This window comes from Manis pentadactyla, chromosome 7 (assembly GCF_030020395.1).
Source record: "Manis pentadactyla isolate mManPen7 chromosome 7, mManPen7.hap1, whole genome shotgun sequence".
Taxonomy (NCBI): Eukaryota; Metazoa; Chordata; class Mammalia; order Pholidota; family Manidae; genus Manis; species Manis pentadactyla.
In genome coordinates, this window is record NC_080025.1 from 131,290,991 (window position 1) to 131,306,800 (window position 15,810).

Here is a 15,810-nt window from a genome sequence, read left to right on the forward strand (position 1 = left end):
ATAATGTTGCTGTGACTAGACTGATGTGTGCAAACTGTATTTTATAAATCTGAATTTGCCTTTCATTATGTATCTTTGAAAATGGCATCCTTTGAACATGGCACATATTCCCCTGACTTACTGTTGGGAATAGTTTCCATTTTAGCTGCACTTTGTGGTTGGGTTAACTCAGGAATTACCAGTGTCTCTGCTGTTGAAGCGCTTTTACAGTGCATGCAAATGACGTAGGGAGCAATATAAACAAAGAAGTGATTATTAATTTTTTGTAAAAGTTCAGTATCTGCCTTTGAAATAAAATGACAGTTATGCTAATGACAGGAAATCTAAGTAAAATTGTTTATCTTTAGTGGAAAATTCAGACGTGCTGCAACCCAAGCTCTATCCTTGGTTAGATTAAGGAACTCTCAAGGTTTTCCTTACTTTTTAGAGTTGTGACCCAACCTACACACAAAGCATAGAACATAAATGTACATTTTTAAAAAACAGTTTTCCAGTGAACACCCAAGTAGCACCCATGTCAAGAAGTATGTCAGTTTTCTATTTTTAGTTTTTAAGCTTTCCTTAAAATAATTATCTCTTAATGAAAAGATGATAGACTACGCATGTGCATGCAGTAAGAAGGCTTCAGCAGCCACAGGGAACCAGGCTAGCAGAAGCAGTGTCGGGAGGCAAGTCTAGGAAGGGTTAGAGGTGAGGTGGCTGGAGAACCAGGTCGCCCTTGCGTGCACTTTTTGTACCGTTTCTCTGATTCTATATACTATTTGATTGCTACCTGAGAACAAACATGGCTGAGATGAGGACCACCTCACTGTTCTCCAGTCAGAGAGGACGAAAGAACATGTGGGGGGGGTGCTCACATTTGTCGAGGGGCATATGCAAAAATTCCATTGGTTTCAACTATACAACACAGTGGTTCAACAGTTACCCATATTATTCAATCTTCGCCCCAACTAATGCAGTTGCTGTCTGTCAACATAGAAAGATGTTACAGAACCATTGACTATATTTTCCATGCTGCACTTCCATCCCCAGGAGCAGCTTATATTATGATCGAGATCTTTGTGCCTCTTTATCCCCATCACCTGCCTCACCCACCCACACCAGCCCCGCGCCCGTAGTAACCGCCAGTCACGTCTCATAGTCTATGAGTCACAGGGTAATTTTTGTAATGAGTTGAATTTAAAGGATCCAAAGTAGCTCCTCTTATGTTGTTTCCTATTATCTTTATGCCTGTAGTCTATGATAATTTTTTTTTTCTTTCTTGAACAGATTGCAGAGCTGGGTGAGGTAGAAAACCTTGAAAGTCTACCTCTCCTTCGAGTTCTCAATCTTCTAAGAAATCCAATTCAGGTGAGAGATCATTTATATCAAGGGAGGGAGTATGAAGACTTTCTTGGAATAATTCTTCAAGAGGTAGTTTTGATAAGGAACGTCAAGAATATGAATACAATGTGATCCCCTTCATTCTGTCTTAGAAAACAGAAGGATTAAGCAAAGTAGCACCTTCCGTCACTGTCAGTGAAAGGGCAGCTGTAATTCCCTATCCCGTGTGGCCGTGTGTGACTCATCCAGGTGGTAATGAAGACTGCAGGAGGGTGCTGCTGAGATTGTCGAGTGGTGTCCTTTTACATTAGAGAACGCAGCATGCCGGAGGCGTAGACAGAATATGGCTCCTATTTTATAACTAGGGAAGGAAAGGCTAAGATTAGATACCTAAAGTGATTTGTCTTAATATAGCTGTGAAATCGGTGTTGTTGTAAAATGACTATAGAAGAAAATAATGTTTCCCACAGATTCTTTACCTGTGGGATTCAAAGATCCATGACTGTTTTTCAGACCTCTCTCTCCTTCCATTGATAAGTCCTTTCTTCCTTAGCCTCGGTCTCTCCCTCTTTGTCCATTTGTCCTTCATTTCACTTCTCTACCTACCCTTCACTTACCTTTCCATAGACTCTTGAATTTGTATATATCCCTGAATACTTTTCTTTTTATGTGTATCTTGATGAACATATCTGGACAGGCAAAAAGCCAAAATCAAAATGAAAACTAAGATTTAAAAATAGAAATAACCTGTGGCATGGGAGTAATGGCAGACAATTTGAAAGCGTCTCTGGGAAAGAAAGGAGTAGGGCTTAAAGTGCCCATCAGCCCCCAGTTTCGGGTCCATGGACTGTTTGTGCTTATGTATAAATAAATATCACAACCATTTCATACCCGTTATCTCATTTATGTACACAAACTCCCCCATTTACACATTAAAGTACACACGAGACCTTTGTATGCTCATTTCGAATGCATTCTCATCTAGACAATGCATCAGTTACTAATATCTTTCACTTCAAAGATGTAGCTTCTTAATACAACAAACTTTCATTATAATTCTAAAAGCCGGATAATCCTAACACAGCAGATGGTTGGGAGTAATAAGGAATTTGTTCTATACATGAACATTATTTTATATTTGTGAAACAAATTCATAGTAAGTGATACAAATTAATCCAAATACAAAGTAAAAAGAAATAATATTCCATTATTTGCAATAATGAAACCCTTTAGAGTTAAAAGATAAAGTGTGACTCACTGGCCTTGGAGTCTTAGATGAAGTGTTTCACCCCTCTGAGGCTTAGTGGTTTTTCTCTTTAGAAATGAAAAGTTACCAAAGGGAAAGGGACTGGGGAGGTTGGGTGGGAAAGGAGGGAGAAGGGGAATAAGGGGCATTACAATTAGCACACATAATGTAGGGGGGGCACGGGGAAGGCAGGATAACACAGAGAAGACAAGTAGTGACTCTATAGCATCTTACTACGCTGATGGGCAGTGACTTGATAATGGGGGGAATCTAATAACCATAATGTTGCTCAAGTAACTGTATATTAATAATAGCAAAAAAAGAAAAGAAATGAAGATAATTGTACCTTCCTGCTTATCTCACAGGGAAATTAACCAAATTACACATTTGAAGACCTTTCTAAGTTACAAGGAGCAGCCTGCATTTGAGTTGTTAATATAAGGGGACTGGTAATTGTGAAAATGTAGAGACCTGTGAGGGTGTGTGAATGACGGGTGATAGGTGACAGGCCTACACTCATGACAGTAGAATGCTGGTGCTTATGAATTTGGGAAAAGGAAAGCAACTGATTAGTCCTCTTGCTATTTCAAATAGGAAAAATCTGAATATTGGTTCTTCGTAATTTTTATGCTACTACGATTAACAGAATTAGATCAGAAGAAGATTAAAGTGGAAGAAAAGGTATGTAATCATATCGTTTCATGTGTTTATGAGTTCATGCCTACTGCAGGACCAATATAGTCAATAAGTGACATACTTTGTCACTTATTCATTATTTATTTATTTAGGGACTGTTTCCCAATTGGTGTTGAACCTGCAAAGCTGAGCATCAACACAAATGCAGCAAAAGCCCTGCTACTGGGACCGTGGAAGATTGGTGGGTGGGGAGTGGAAGGAAGCAGCACTCTTTCTATAGGCTGGCAGCATATGGCAGCTTCTGAATTTGGAAAATATTATAGTTGGAGGGTATGTGATTCCATGTCACTCTAAAAATTCATTTAATAATGAAAAGTATTTTAATCACCTTCTACCATATAATCAAAAAACACTCCAATAAACCACTGCTCTGAGATCCTAAATCCTTAATTCTGCTCCTTAAGATAATCATTCCTCTGGACACACAATTCTGGAGTAACCAGACCTTGAGCTCTAGCACCTACCTCCCCCACCACAACCATGCTCGCTATTTTGTCTTGCTTTCATGACTGATGGAATCTCCACTAATGAGGCATTTCTTACACTGGATGCAAATTTGAGATTGGAATGAAAACAAGTGTAAATATGTAGAGAGGCAGATACTCCATTTCATAAATACCTTTCTGAAGTCTTGGTTAAAAATAGTTATGCTAGTTTGTTACTATTCTCACACTAAAAGGCACTTCTTAGATTTCTCTTTCCCATTATCATTTTGCAAAGGGAATACATTTTAAAGCCTTATATTAAGTAAAGGTGTGGTAGATGAAGATGATGCATTTAGAGGGATGACAAAGATGGGGGATAAAGAATTGTACATTATGAGGAAAGGTCCATTTCTTTGAACAGAAAAAGTTATGCTGAAAGAGGAGGAGTTTGGAGTAGAACTTGAGATAATCACAGTAGTTCTTGGTGCGATGGGATGAGACAAAAATTTTGCAATATCAACTACCTGGAATCTAGAGCCATGAATTTTATTCCTTCTTTTCATACTGAAAGTTGGCATGTTTACTGTATTAAAAGTAATCTTGGACTTTAGAAGTTTGTTTTTGTTGTCACTTTTGCCCTCCCAAATCAGAGAGTACAAAGGAGTAGAAGACCAATGAGCTCTAGTTCAATATCTTAAAGTAATTATCATTATTTAGGTTTTAAGAAAGTCAGAGCAGACATGAAGACTAAGCACAAATAGACATGAAGACTAAGATTCCTGAATGTTCATTACATTATTTTCTATACCTGGTTGCATGTCTAGAATATTTCATTGAAGAAAAAATAAGCCTTCTTTCTAGAGACAAAGCCTTCTTCTTTGTTTTCCTTTTTGCATTTCTTATTCTGGAAAAGGTTGCAGCAGTAAATAAATATGACCCTCCTGCGGAAGTGGTCGCAGCCCAAGACCACCTGACCCATGTTGTCAACAGCGTGATGCAGCCACAGAGGATCTTTGACAGGTATTCAGTAGGGATCCACAAGGTGGACCTCAGAGTGGCAAGCACAGGACAACCTCATCATTATTCTTAGCCCTCTATTGTGTGACCCATTCCTTTCTCATCTTCTCTGATGGAAAGGATCAGATCTTCATTTGATAGGCTATGTTGTCTCAATTATAGCATTGATCATCACATGCTTGAATATGGAGCTCACTTGTTGGTGTTTTCCCAAGTGTGGCTTCATTTCCCTTCTTTCATCTAACCCCTTGAATGGTAGCTACCCTGTGACACAGGTCAGTGAAATAAAAAATAATAATTTGTCAATTTTTGTGCTATAGGAGAGAACCAGAGACCTCAGCCTCCTCAGCAGAGACTTGTGATTTCTATCCCTTGCAAATTTCTCCTTAGCTTTGAGTGAATGCGAGATACCCCTGCTCAAAGAACATCTGTGGATGCAGATTATTAGAGAGTCCCTAGAAGGAAGCCCAGCCAGCCTAAGGGAAACCTGAAATAATCTTTACAGTGATTGCACTGAGCTTGTGGGTCACCCAGCTTGGTTGAACACATGAAGAGTGTCTCTCACCTCTAAGTTTGAAGACAGATTTACCACGGTTTCTCCATTTCTTCTTAAACAATCTGTTGCAGCAGATGGCCATTTATGCTACAAGTATAATACAGAAATTCTATCAATACCCAAAGGCATTTTAAAAATACTTGTAAAATCTCTTGGTTATAAATGGCTTCCCTTCCTCATGTGGTATTTGCCCCTGTGCTCCACAGGATTGGTTTCCCACAGAGAGCAAAATGTTTTATTTTACATCCAGAACATGATGTTTTACATGTAATTTAATAATATAGACATTGACAGTTTTATATATTTATGGTAGCCCTCTAGGTGAAATGATTTATCATTTATTTGCATATATCTGGAAAAGCACATTTGATTTAAAAGAAGGGCATTTATGTCCTCATTGTATTTCTTTTCTAGTTTATGAGATATTGCTAGTTGTTTCCTGCTTTGGGGTAAATTTATATAAAAATATGTATCAAAGAAATTCACAGCAGTGTCTGATAAATGCATATTTCATGATCATTTCTGGCTGTGGGGAAAACAAGAGCAAATGGCCCAGCAGCCCTGGGTGCTCCAGGACAGGGCAGTGTTCGCTGTGAAAGACTCATGGAGGTGGAGCAGGTCTGACATTGCCTTTCCCACCCTGGGCTGGTACCTGACTCTCTGGCAGCTCCCAGAGAGGAACCCTGATTCTTGACTGTGGGACTGTAACACTGCTTTATTGGGGAATCACTGTCCCCTCTTCTTGTTTGATTGGGGTGAGGATTCAATATTAAAATGACACAGCAGAACCTTGACTGTGAGCTGGAAGTCACGGATGGCTTTCTCGCTCTCTGGTATGACGAGGTTCTCCAGGCCCATCTTGTACAAGTCCTCTCCAAACTTTGGAATCAGCCATTTCTCCAAGAAGCCATGGTTTGTTTTAGCGAGAAATGGATTCCCCAATCCCAGTCTGGGTGCTGGACATAATCGTTGCTGCTGGGTGGGTCATTGCCTCTAGGCCTTTTAGTGGACATTGCGGAGAATATACATTTTTCCTCCCTCCCTCTAACCCACCCACCCATCCATCCATCCATCTATCTAATCTCTCTATCCTGTTTATCTGTTTGTACCTATCTATCTACAGCTGTCCAATCTGTTAATATGTATCTAATCTGTATCTAGATAGATCTAACTGTCTTTCTATAGATAGATGACAGAATATCTGCTGAATTCATATTGATACTTATAATTCAATTTCAGGACTATAGTTGAGCATTTAATTAACCTTTTCTCTGTTATATTTGTATCTTCCTTTTCTCCCACACCAGGGACACAGAGGAAGATGGATTTAGAACATCCCATAATTATTTTTTTTAAATCCCATATTACACCACAACAGTATCAGAATCAGAATACCAATACTATTCCTACCACCAGCATGATTACTGAAAACATTAAAACCGTACCTTGCTTATGCTCTTCCCATTAATACCCCCCCCATTCTTTCATTCTGGTAAAATACATACAAAATAAATTTTTCCATGTTACCCATGTGTACAGTTCAGTGGCATTAATTATGTTCACAGTGTTGTGTAACCGTCATCACCATCTATTTCCAAACAAATTCTGTAACCATTAAGCAGTAATTTCCCATTCCTTGCTACTCCTAGTCCCTGGTAACTTTTAATCTACCTTTGTCTCTATGAATTTGTCTGTTATATCTATTTCACGTAAGTGTCAATCACCCCATCTTAAAAATAGTGTGCTATATTTATATTGTCAGAATATGTAGCCAGCACTTATTATACTTTCTCTTTTGCTGTCATTTATTCTTGTATCTGTGGATAACTGCATATTTGTTGCTCACCACCAGAACTTATATTGATGTCTCTTGAGTCATTTTGGTCGTATGAAGCTTGTTCTCTAGTAGATTCCTTAGGAAGGGCTATGGTATCAGTATCCCTTGAACTCTTGCAAGTTGATACTGTTTACAAAACTTTGTATTTGAAAGTCATTTATGTTACATGTAAAGTCATGTCTTACACTTGTTTCCTTGAATATAGTAAAGATGTTGCTCTATTTTCTTTTGATGCAAAACATTGCTGTCGAAAATCTGATGACTATTTAATTTTCTTTCCCTTCTAAGTCATGTGTTCTCTTTTTCTAGATGAACAATTTTTTTTTAAATTTAAAGTCCAGTAATTTTAATGGACTGCCTTGACATTAGTCATTCTGGGCCAGTAGTCAGTCTCAGGTGGGCTCTGTGCTCTTTCAGTGTACAGTTTTGTTTTATATTTTTATTACAGGGAGGTTTTCTTGAATTACAGTCTTTAATATTTGTTCTCTTCCTTTGGTTTTCTTTTTCAGGAAGATCTCCTTTGCCTATCTTCAATATTTTTACTTCCTCTCAAATTATTTTCTCTTTAATTATTTAAACTTCTTGAAATTTTGAGATAGCTTTAGATTCACATGCAGGTGTAGGAAATAATACAGAGAAATTCTATATATTTTTCACCTAGTTTCCTCCAATGGTATATCTTGCGCAGCTATAGCAGAATATCAAAACCGGGACATTGACATTGATACAATCCTTCAACCTTACCAGATTTTGTCAGTTTTCCCTATGATCTTGTGGGCATTTACTTCTCCACACTGTTACCACATGTGTAGATTCATACGAGAAACACTACAGTCAAGATACAGGAGAGTTTGGTCACAAGGATCCCTATGCTTCCCTTTTACAGTCATCGTCACCTCTTTCCTTCTCATCTTCCCTAACTCCTGGCTACGAATAATCTGTTCCCTGTCTCTCTGTGATGTCATTTCAGGAGTGCTATGTGCATGGAATCATATAGTATATAACCTTTTGGGACTGCCTTTATTTTTTTCCCTTAGCTTGATTCTCTGGAAATTCATCGAAGTACTTGGATGTATCAATAGTTCATTCCTTTTTATTGCCGAGTATTTCTTGGTATGTGTGCACCACAGGTAGTTTAACCACCTGTCTCTTGACATCTGGGCTGATTCCACTTTTTGGTTATTGCAAACACAGCCATTATGAACATTCGTGTACAGGTGGTTGTACCTGTACAAGTTCAGCCTACCTGCGTACCAGCGATTCCCAGGGGCCATCTTGGGGTTCCCTTGTTCTCGGGCCTGCCCCACTGCTTCCTCTTTCTTCCTCAAGCACAGAGTCCAAGGCTGTGAAAGTTTTGGGGTGTGTTGTTTGTGAAAAGACTTTTCATCTCATTTTATTGTGTAAGTTATCCATGGGTTTTTGCTCTCAAGTTTTTCTATTCTTATGTAGGTATTCAGAGATTGAAAAACTACCCTGCCACTGCCTCCATTCTTCATAGAAGCTATACCTCAGCCGTGTATTTTTAATATATTATATTTTATTCTGCGTTTCTATAATTTGTGTCATGAGTGGAATCTCAACACTTCTGCTCAGCATGTTATAGGAGATCTTATGAATAAATTCATTTTTAGTCCAGTCTTCCCAGCCCAGAGCCATGCCTAAATTCATCTATCAGCTTGGACTTAACTGGCTTTTACTTTCAGGAAGCTAATTAACCTCTCTGTACTTTAGTTTGTTTGTGTGTTAAATGGGGATAATAAGAGAAACGTTAATTAGCTAGAGAATTCTAGAAAGGTACTCAGCACAAAGTAATTGCTCATGTAAATTTTAGTGTATTACCAGTTTCTTTGCATGTCTGTATTCTGATTCAAGAGGTGTGGCTATTAAAGTTTAAGCCTCAGAGGGTGGTCTAGGGCATTTCTTTTATTTTGAAGTTCTTGGAAGAATACTTTTTATCAACCAAGAACTAATACAGCTTACCATATTTTTCTTTTTAAGAAATTGTTAATAGGTTTACGTATATTTGGATTTTACTTGTTATCTATGCTTTAAATATTATTTTTGGCTTAGTATAACCAGCTTGCTTCTGGAAAGTAAGACCAACCTGCTGCTGCTATCCAATGCCTACATATAGCAAGTGCTCAATTATTGAGTTAATTGTGATTGTGACAGAGACACCTAAACGCTGGACGCAGTTACCACGCTGCGTGTCTGACCAGGATAGGACCATCGCTGACTCTGCCCTGTGTTACAGCACTCTTCCCAGTCTGGATGCGCCTTACCCCATGTTGATATTAGCTGGGCCTGAAGCTTGTGGTAAACGAGAACTGGCTCACCGCCTCTGCAGGCACTTTAGCACTTACTTCAGATATGGGTAAGTTTGATTATTGGCTGGTAAGGCTGTAAAATGTTGGCTATTGCTAATATGGGTTATTAATTTTAAGCAAGTTGAAAAATGTACAAAGCAGGTTTATCAGCTTCTTTGCCATTTATTACACTGTGATATACACTATATTTTTTTACTCTAATCCTCCAAACGTTTAACTTAATTCAGCAACAGCAGGAATCTTTCTTCAAGGCTTGAAGATACACGTGTTTTAATAAAGTATAGTGGTGTTGGAATGCGGGCTCATCTTGGCATGCAGTGTGATAGGACAAATCACAATGTTGTCATGTGCGATGGGCTGGTCTGGGGGCAGGTGACAGCCTTTCCTTGTCTCTGCCGGAACTCATGCTGACAGCAGCTCAGCTATTGTATCGCCACACAGTTCTCTTTTTTGAGCCGTATTTCAGGAGGAAGCAAAGAGAAATGACAGCTCAAGTTTTTCCTTTCCCTCAGGTTAGCTTTCAATACACTTTCATTTTTCTGGAGCAGATATTTTGCTGTGTGATTTCTTAATGACCCAGTTAAAATAGAGGAACATATCCCAAATCTAGAACCATAGAACCATCCAAAAAAATCTTCAGCTGGATTTACAGACTTTCTAACGGTTTCCAGGAATCAGATTTATCACTGAGGTCTTCTAAACTAGTTTCTTCTTTTATTGGCATGTATGACAAAGAAATTACTTTTAGATTAGTGATGTTTTCAGTGAGCTGAGGATGTGACTACAAACACACATAGGACAGTAGACAAAATAAATGCACATTATTTTCTAATACCATCACATAAAAGTTCCTTCCCTTAAGCTACACATGTTCAAACAATGTAAGTACTATTTTAAACCACTCCATTTATTTAGATACCTAAAATTACATCCCTCATTAGGACTACTCTAGGATACAAATACTAGGATTATAGAATAATTTATTCATTAATATATTTTAAGCATCCTGAAGTAACAAAAATAAATGAGAACTTAATATTAGAATAAAAATATATGGAGTGCTATTATGCTTATATAGTGGTACTGAGTCTGTTTTAAAAGAAAAGTCAAACTCAGTGAATGGAAAGTCAAACTAGGGCAAAAGCCTATGTCCTGACTATTGTGCTAATGTGCTAACCTGGAATCTTTTAACAAAACAAAGTGAGAAGAACCAAGGCTCTGATTAGAATTCCTTTAATTATGTTGCAAATGGTTGGTAGCCTAGCCCTTCATATTTGTTTGTGTGATACACTGCCTGAGGCATGCTGCTTTGAATGAGTTCTTCGAGGTGTTTATTAACTCATCGCCAAGATTGTGATCCAGTCTGCCACTATGTTCTCACCTGGACACTAGGCTCCCCAACTATTGGTCTTCATTTAATCCTGTTTTCCCCGCATTAGAATGCTTATACATCATGCTTGTCATTGCTTGACTTGACACCTCTTTTCCCTGCTCATCTGTAGGCCAGTGAGGGTAGGGACCAATGTCAGCTCTGCTTACCATGGAGTTCTCAATGTTCAGCAGAGGGCCAGGCTCTTAATAGGTGCATGATAAATATTTGTTAAATGAATGCTAACTGATTGAGTGAATGTATGAATGAATTAATGGTATTTTGTGCAATATTTAGTGGGAAGTTAGTGTGATAAGAAGCACAGGTAATTTTCCCCAGCTTCCACTAATGGATATATGGAGAGATGCATGGATTTACTCATTTGTTCATTGATTTTTTTCAATACATATTTATTGAGTTCCTTCCATGTGCAAGGCTCTGCAGATACAGTGGGAACAAGATTGATGAGGTCCTTGCCTTAATGACATTTGTAATCTTGTGGGGGAACTTAGGCCTTTAAGTCGTGTGTGTACTATTCATGTGGAGGCACAAGAAGGCAAAACAAAAATCCTAACATTAACGTCATGCTCGTACTATTATTGCTGCTGTTGTCAGGCAGCTGCATCTGGGGAGGTCTCTCCCTGCACACTAGGTGAAACCTCAGCCTGGACAGGGGAGGGTTCTTGACTGACTGAGACAGAATTCTCAAACAGTTTGGAGGAGTATAGGTAAGGAAGGAATTCATTAAAGTGAGAGTAGCAGCAAATGACAGCAGCTGCCCAGGCAGCAGAGAGAGAGGAAGGACAGGCGAGGGGGTGGGGGGCGGGTGGAAGGGAAGCTCATTGAACTCCTGCTCAGTGTAGGGCAGAAGCCAGGGTCACGTGGCATCCAGTGTCCACTTGAATCTGCATGGCATGGGAACTAAGGCCCTACCACCCGAGGATCTGGGGGAGCCGCAGAGCACTGGATGGAATGCGATTATGTTCTGAGAACTTCCCAAAGACAAAGAAAGAAAATTTGGGGGCAGGCTACTAAAGAGCATGATGGTACAGTTGCAGCCCTGTCCCTGTCTCCCAGGCAACGGTAACTTGCAAGCCCTAATCAGAGATCTCAGTACCCCTTCCCCACTTGTCTGAAGTAGAACAGAGAGAGAAAATACCTGTGCTTAAGTCTAGAAAATTGACTGAAATAACAAATAGCAAAGTCTTACCACTGGGAAAAGGGTTTCTTATTAACCCCCCAAGAGGCTTGGAAATGCAAGAGACAAAATGCAGTAAGTTGAGCATCAAGAAGGCTTTATTTAAGGCAACGTACACACCTGAAGAAAGGCGAGTGTAGGCAACCTCAGGAGGCATGCTTAAGGGCTGAGGATTCTGTCGTTTCAGGCTTTCAAGAATGGGGCAAAGGGCAGGTGGAATGGAAGGGGGGCATGTAGGCTTGACAAGTGGTCTCATGATGTCTGTCTCCAGTGAGAGACATTATGTCAACATCCATAATCTGTCCTCTAGATATTCTGTAAGGTAAACTTTGCACAAGGAATTTAGGACTTTGCCCTGCCTTAAGATAGGGTATGTTATTGGTTGATTACCATAAAATGTGTTAGGAATCTTACCTTCTAACTCCCTGATTTTTAAAAAGGAATCTTAGTCATAAGATGGAGTCCCTCCTGTTTTTACTATACTAGTTATATTTTGGGATTTTTCATCATAGGCAGGAGAAATTAATTGTGATTGTCCCGTGTCCCTGCCCTACCTCACTGCCACTGCTGTTTTTCTCCTCTGGATGGAAGTAGTGGCAAATGGAAAGACACTCCTTACTGACCCACTACTATTTGCACACTCACTAACCTACCTCCCTTATAGGCTCAGAAACATTGTCCAGCCAGTTCATTGGCATCCTCATGGAGGCAGAGACCAGGGCTTGTTCAGTGGCAAGTCATTCTAGGAATTCCATCAAGGCATGGATCAAAGACCGTATCACTGGATAAAAAGGGGTAGTAGATAACTAGTAATTTCATCTGATAAGAGAGTAAGATAGTACTACTTTATATACAGCAACTTTTGAATTAAAACAAATGATATAACCAAAGAATAAGCTCAGGGGCAAGTTTAGATTTTCTTTCATTTTATTCTCTATCCAACATAAATTTTATAGATTTTTAATTCAATGAAAAAAAAAAGCATGAATACCATCTCATCATGAACATGTAGGTATTTGCAAAGGCACTTTCTAAGCCATTTGCTTGAATCTTTTCTTTCCCTCCTATTTATTTCATTTTCTCTTGGTATTTTCTCTTCCTTTTTAAATTGCATTGGCCCAAGACCAAGACATTGAACAAATTTTCACATGCTAAGTTGCATATTCAGGTATGTAAAAATTAAAAACATAACTCGGTGGCATAACAAATATCGGTGTGCTGAGAAATTTTGCTCTTGTGTTAGGTTTTTATTTTCCTTTTGTTCTTGGTTTTAGAAATAGGTTAGATGTTCTTTCTTTACCTGCACTAGTTATAAGTAGCCTGGAGTTACACATTTACTGCCTTCAAAGTCTCTCTATTTATTTCCAACCTTAATAATAATACACAAATCAGTGGCTTCCTGGAAGAAGTCTGGATAATGAGAGAATCATAGAACAATACCAGGATGCCTATTTGTCTTCCAGATTTAAGGCCTTGAAAGTGATCTGAATAGCCATGAGACAAAAGCATTGTTCTTCTTCCTTAGATCTCTATTTTATAGCAATCTCTATTTTTATAACCTTTTTTAGGGCATTGACTGCTGACTGTATTTTACTTTTAGCACTGTAATACAGTAAAGTAAAAGACCACAGCTATGTAGCTAAATGAGACGGTATGAGCTACAACTACCTAAATGCAGTCTAATGTCTGTTTATACAGATGTGACAAACTAGTAGAATGGTTCACTTATTCATTCAATCAGTGTATATTGAGCACCATCCATGTGCCACATGCAAGTGATAAAATGTAAAACAGCCGTGGGTCTTGTCCTCCTGGTAGCTTACAATCTAGTATGGGATTTGGACAGGTAAATGCTGTCTGAAGAGAGGGTTTGATGGGTGGTATGATAAGGGAAGTAAAGAAGCTCTGTGACAGAAGTAAAGACCAGAGGGACGTGCAGCTTGGGTCAGGGTGCATTCCAGGCAGAAAGAACAACAGGCTTATTTGGTTAACTGAAAGAACCCGTAGTACGGCTAAGCTTTAAGTGTGGAGGGAGATGGGAGAAGACCAGACTAGAAAACTAAACAGGGGTCTGATCTGAAGGATCTCTCAGCAGGGGGTATCATGAGCGCAGCTGCACTGTAGAAAGCGCACCCTGTTGGCAGTTTGGAAGCGGGCCTGGGGAGGGAAGGCTGGACGCAGGGAGACCAGGTAGGAAGTAGTAGCAGCCGGTGATGGCATGAGTTAGAGCGTGGGGTGTAGTTACCGGAAAGTGGGCAGAGTAGTGGCTTTCTGGCTTCGGATACTCAGACACAGTATGTGTTGGAATCTTCTGTCTTGATGATTTCTTTAAATTGTGTCCATCAGTTTATCAACATATATTTGCACTACTGCCAATTGAATTTGCCTGCCAAATGCCCTAGGATTACCAGGCTTTTGTGGGTACCTGTTAAAGAGTTCACTTACCAACAGTGTAGCGTGTTACAATGTGCTTGAATTGAGATGCACTCGTAGCCAAGTCTCTGCCTACGTATTTGCAATAATAAGTTCATTATTTCCTGAGGCAATATGACCCAGAATTGAGATTCTAAATCTGCATGCTTCTGAATCAAACTGAAAAAATGTCTACTTCCTCATCTACCTGCTAGCTTTCTTGGACATCTTCCTTCCTGATCCATCACCCTGGCTGTTTTAACACTCCATTGTTTGGCCTGGCCTTCCGGATTCTTTCCCCCTCTGGTCTCTTCCTCCTCTCTGTGGACTCGGTTTGTTAGGTTCCTTGATGACAGCTGGTCAACGAATTGGCCTTTAGAATGTCTAATTCGCTCTTAGACTTTTAGGGTCATTGTTGTAGTCTGGGATTAATCTCTAATTCAATTCTTTTGTCTGTTAAGTGAAACTAATAGGAGTATGACTCCCGTCACAAACCATGATTTAACTAATTGGCCATGATTTACTAGTAAATCAGTTCGTAAATAATAAAGTCATGGAAGTTCAAATTATGACTGAAATTATATTTAGACAGGAGAGAGGAAGGGAATTGAAGGTGATGATAGCCCAGGTAAATTTCTTTGTCCAGAATTTGGCGTAATTTTTTTCTAAGTTTAGTGAAATACTGCCTTCACTCCAAAGTGTTCCTTTCTAAGATGTTCATATTTAGGCAGCATACTTTGCAGCAAACATTTCTGTGTATGAAAGTTGGATGACAGGATTCAAAAACCACAGGCCCTCCTGGGTTCTCCTTCACAGAAAGGTCCGCAGTGGCTGCAGATCCTGACGTAACGTTCTCCACATCAGTGAAGTCATCTCTTTAGTTACCTGCCTGGAAGCTTCAAATTGCTTCTTTGCTTTGTTTTCCTTTAAGAAATTCTGAAAAAAAATCTCTGGTGTTCCATTCCTTTGCTGGGAAATGCAAATTCAGCTCAGTGTTTAAAGGCTGTGCGAAGGATGTGTGGCACAGGATGCCATGTCGCTGATTTATCTTTGCTGACTGTCAAGGATACCAATAGACAGAGGGTCTCAGGTCCTTGCCAGGGTGGGTGAAGAAATGCCAAGGTATTCATACAACAAAACAAATGTCACGGTGTTTTGACTGTGTTCTCTTGGAATATACTCTTTGCTGAGTATACAATTTAAATATATGCTAAGACCTTAAAATATACTAGTGTAGAATTACTAGTATAATTCTTGGTCATCAATGAAGGGAAACAGTGGTATGAATTAAAAAAACTTGTTTTTGACTTTGTAATGGTGAGGCTTTTGAGGCTGCAGTGTGGTATTAGAAGAAATTAACTTTGGAGTCACCCTGGCATTGCTACTTGGTCCCATGACTTCAAT

At 39.3% G+C, this 15,810-nt stretch overlaps 1 protein-coding gene across 3 annotated transcripts in view; it reads left to right on the forward strand.

The window, feature by feature from the left end:
- LRGUK (leucine rich repeats and guanylate kinase domain containing) overlaps positions 1-15,810 on the forward strand; it is a 111,828-nt gene that overhangs the window by 34,401 nt on the left and 61,617 nt on the right. For all 3 annotated transcript variants that reach the window (XM_036905581.2, XM_057504778.1, XM_057504779.1), the window contains exons 8-11: positions 1,270-1,350; positions 3,164-3,250; positions 4,604-4,710; positions 9,355-9,474. In XM_036905581.2, the coding sequence (XP_036761476.2) occupies positions 1,270-1,350; positions 3,164-3,250; positions 4,604-4,710; positions 9,355-9,474 (395 nt within the window). The remainder of the gene's footprint in view (positions 1-1,269; positions 1,351-3,163; positions 3,251-4,603; positions 4,711-9,354; positions 9,475-15,810) is intronic.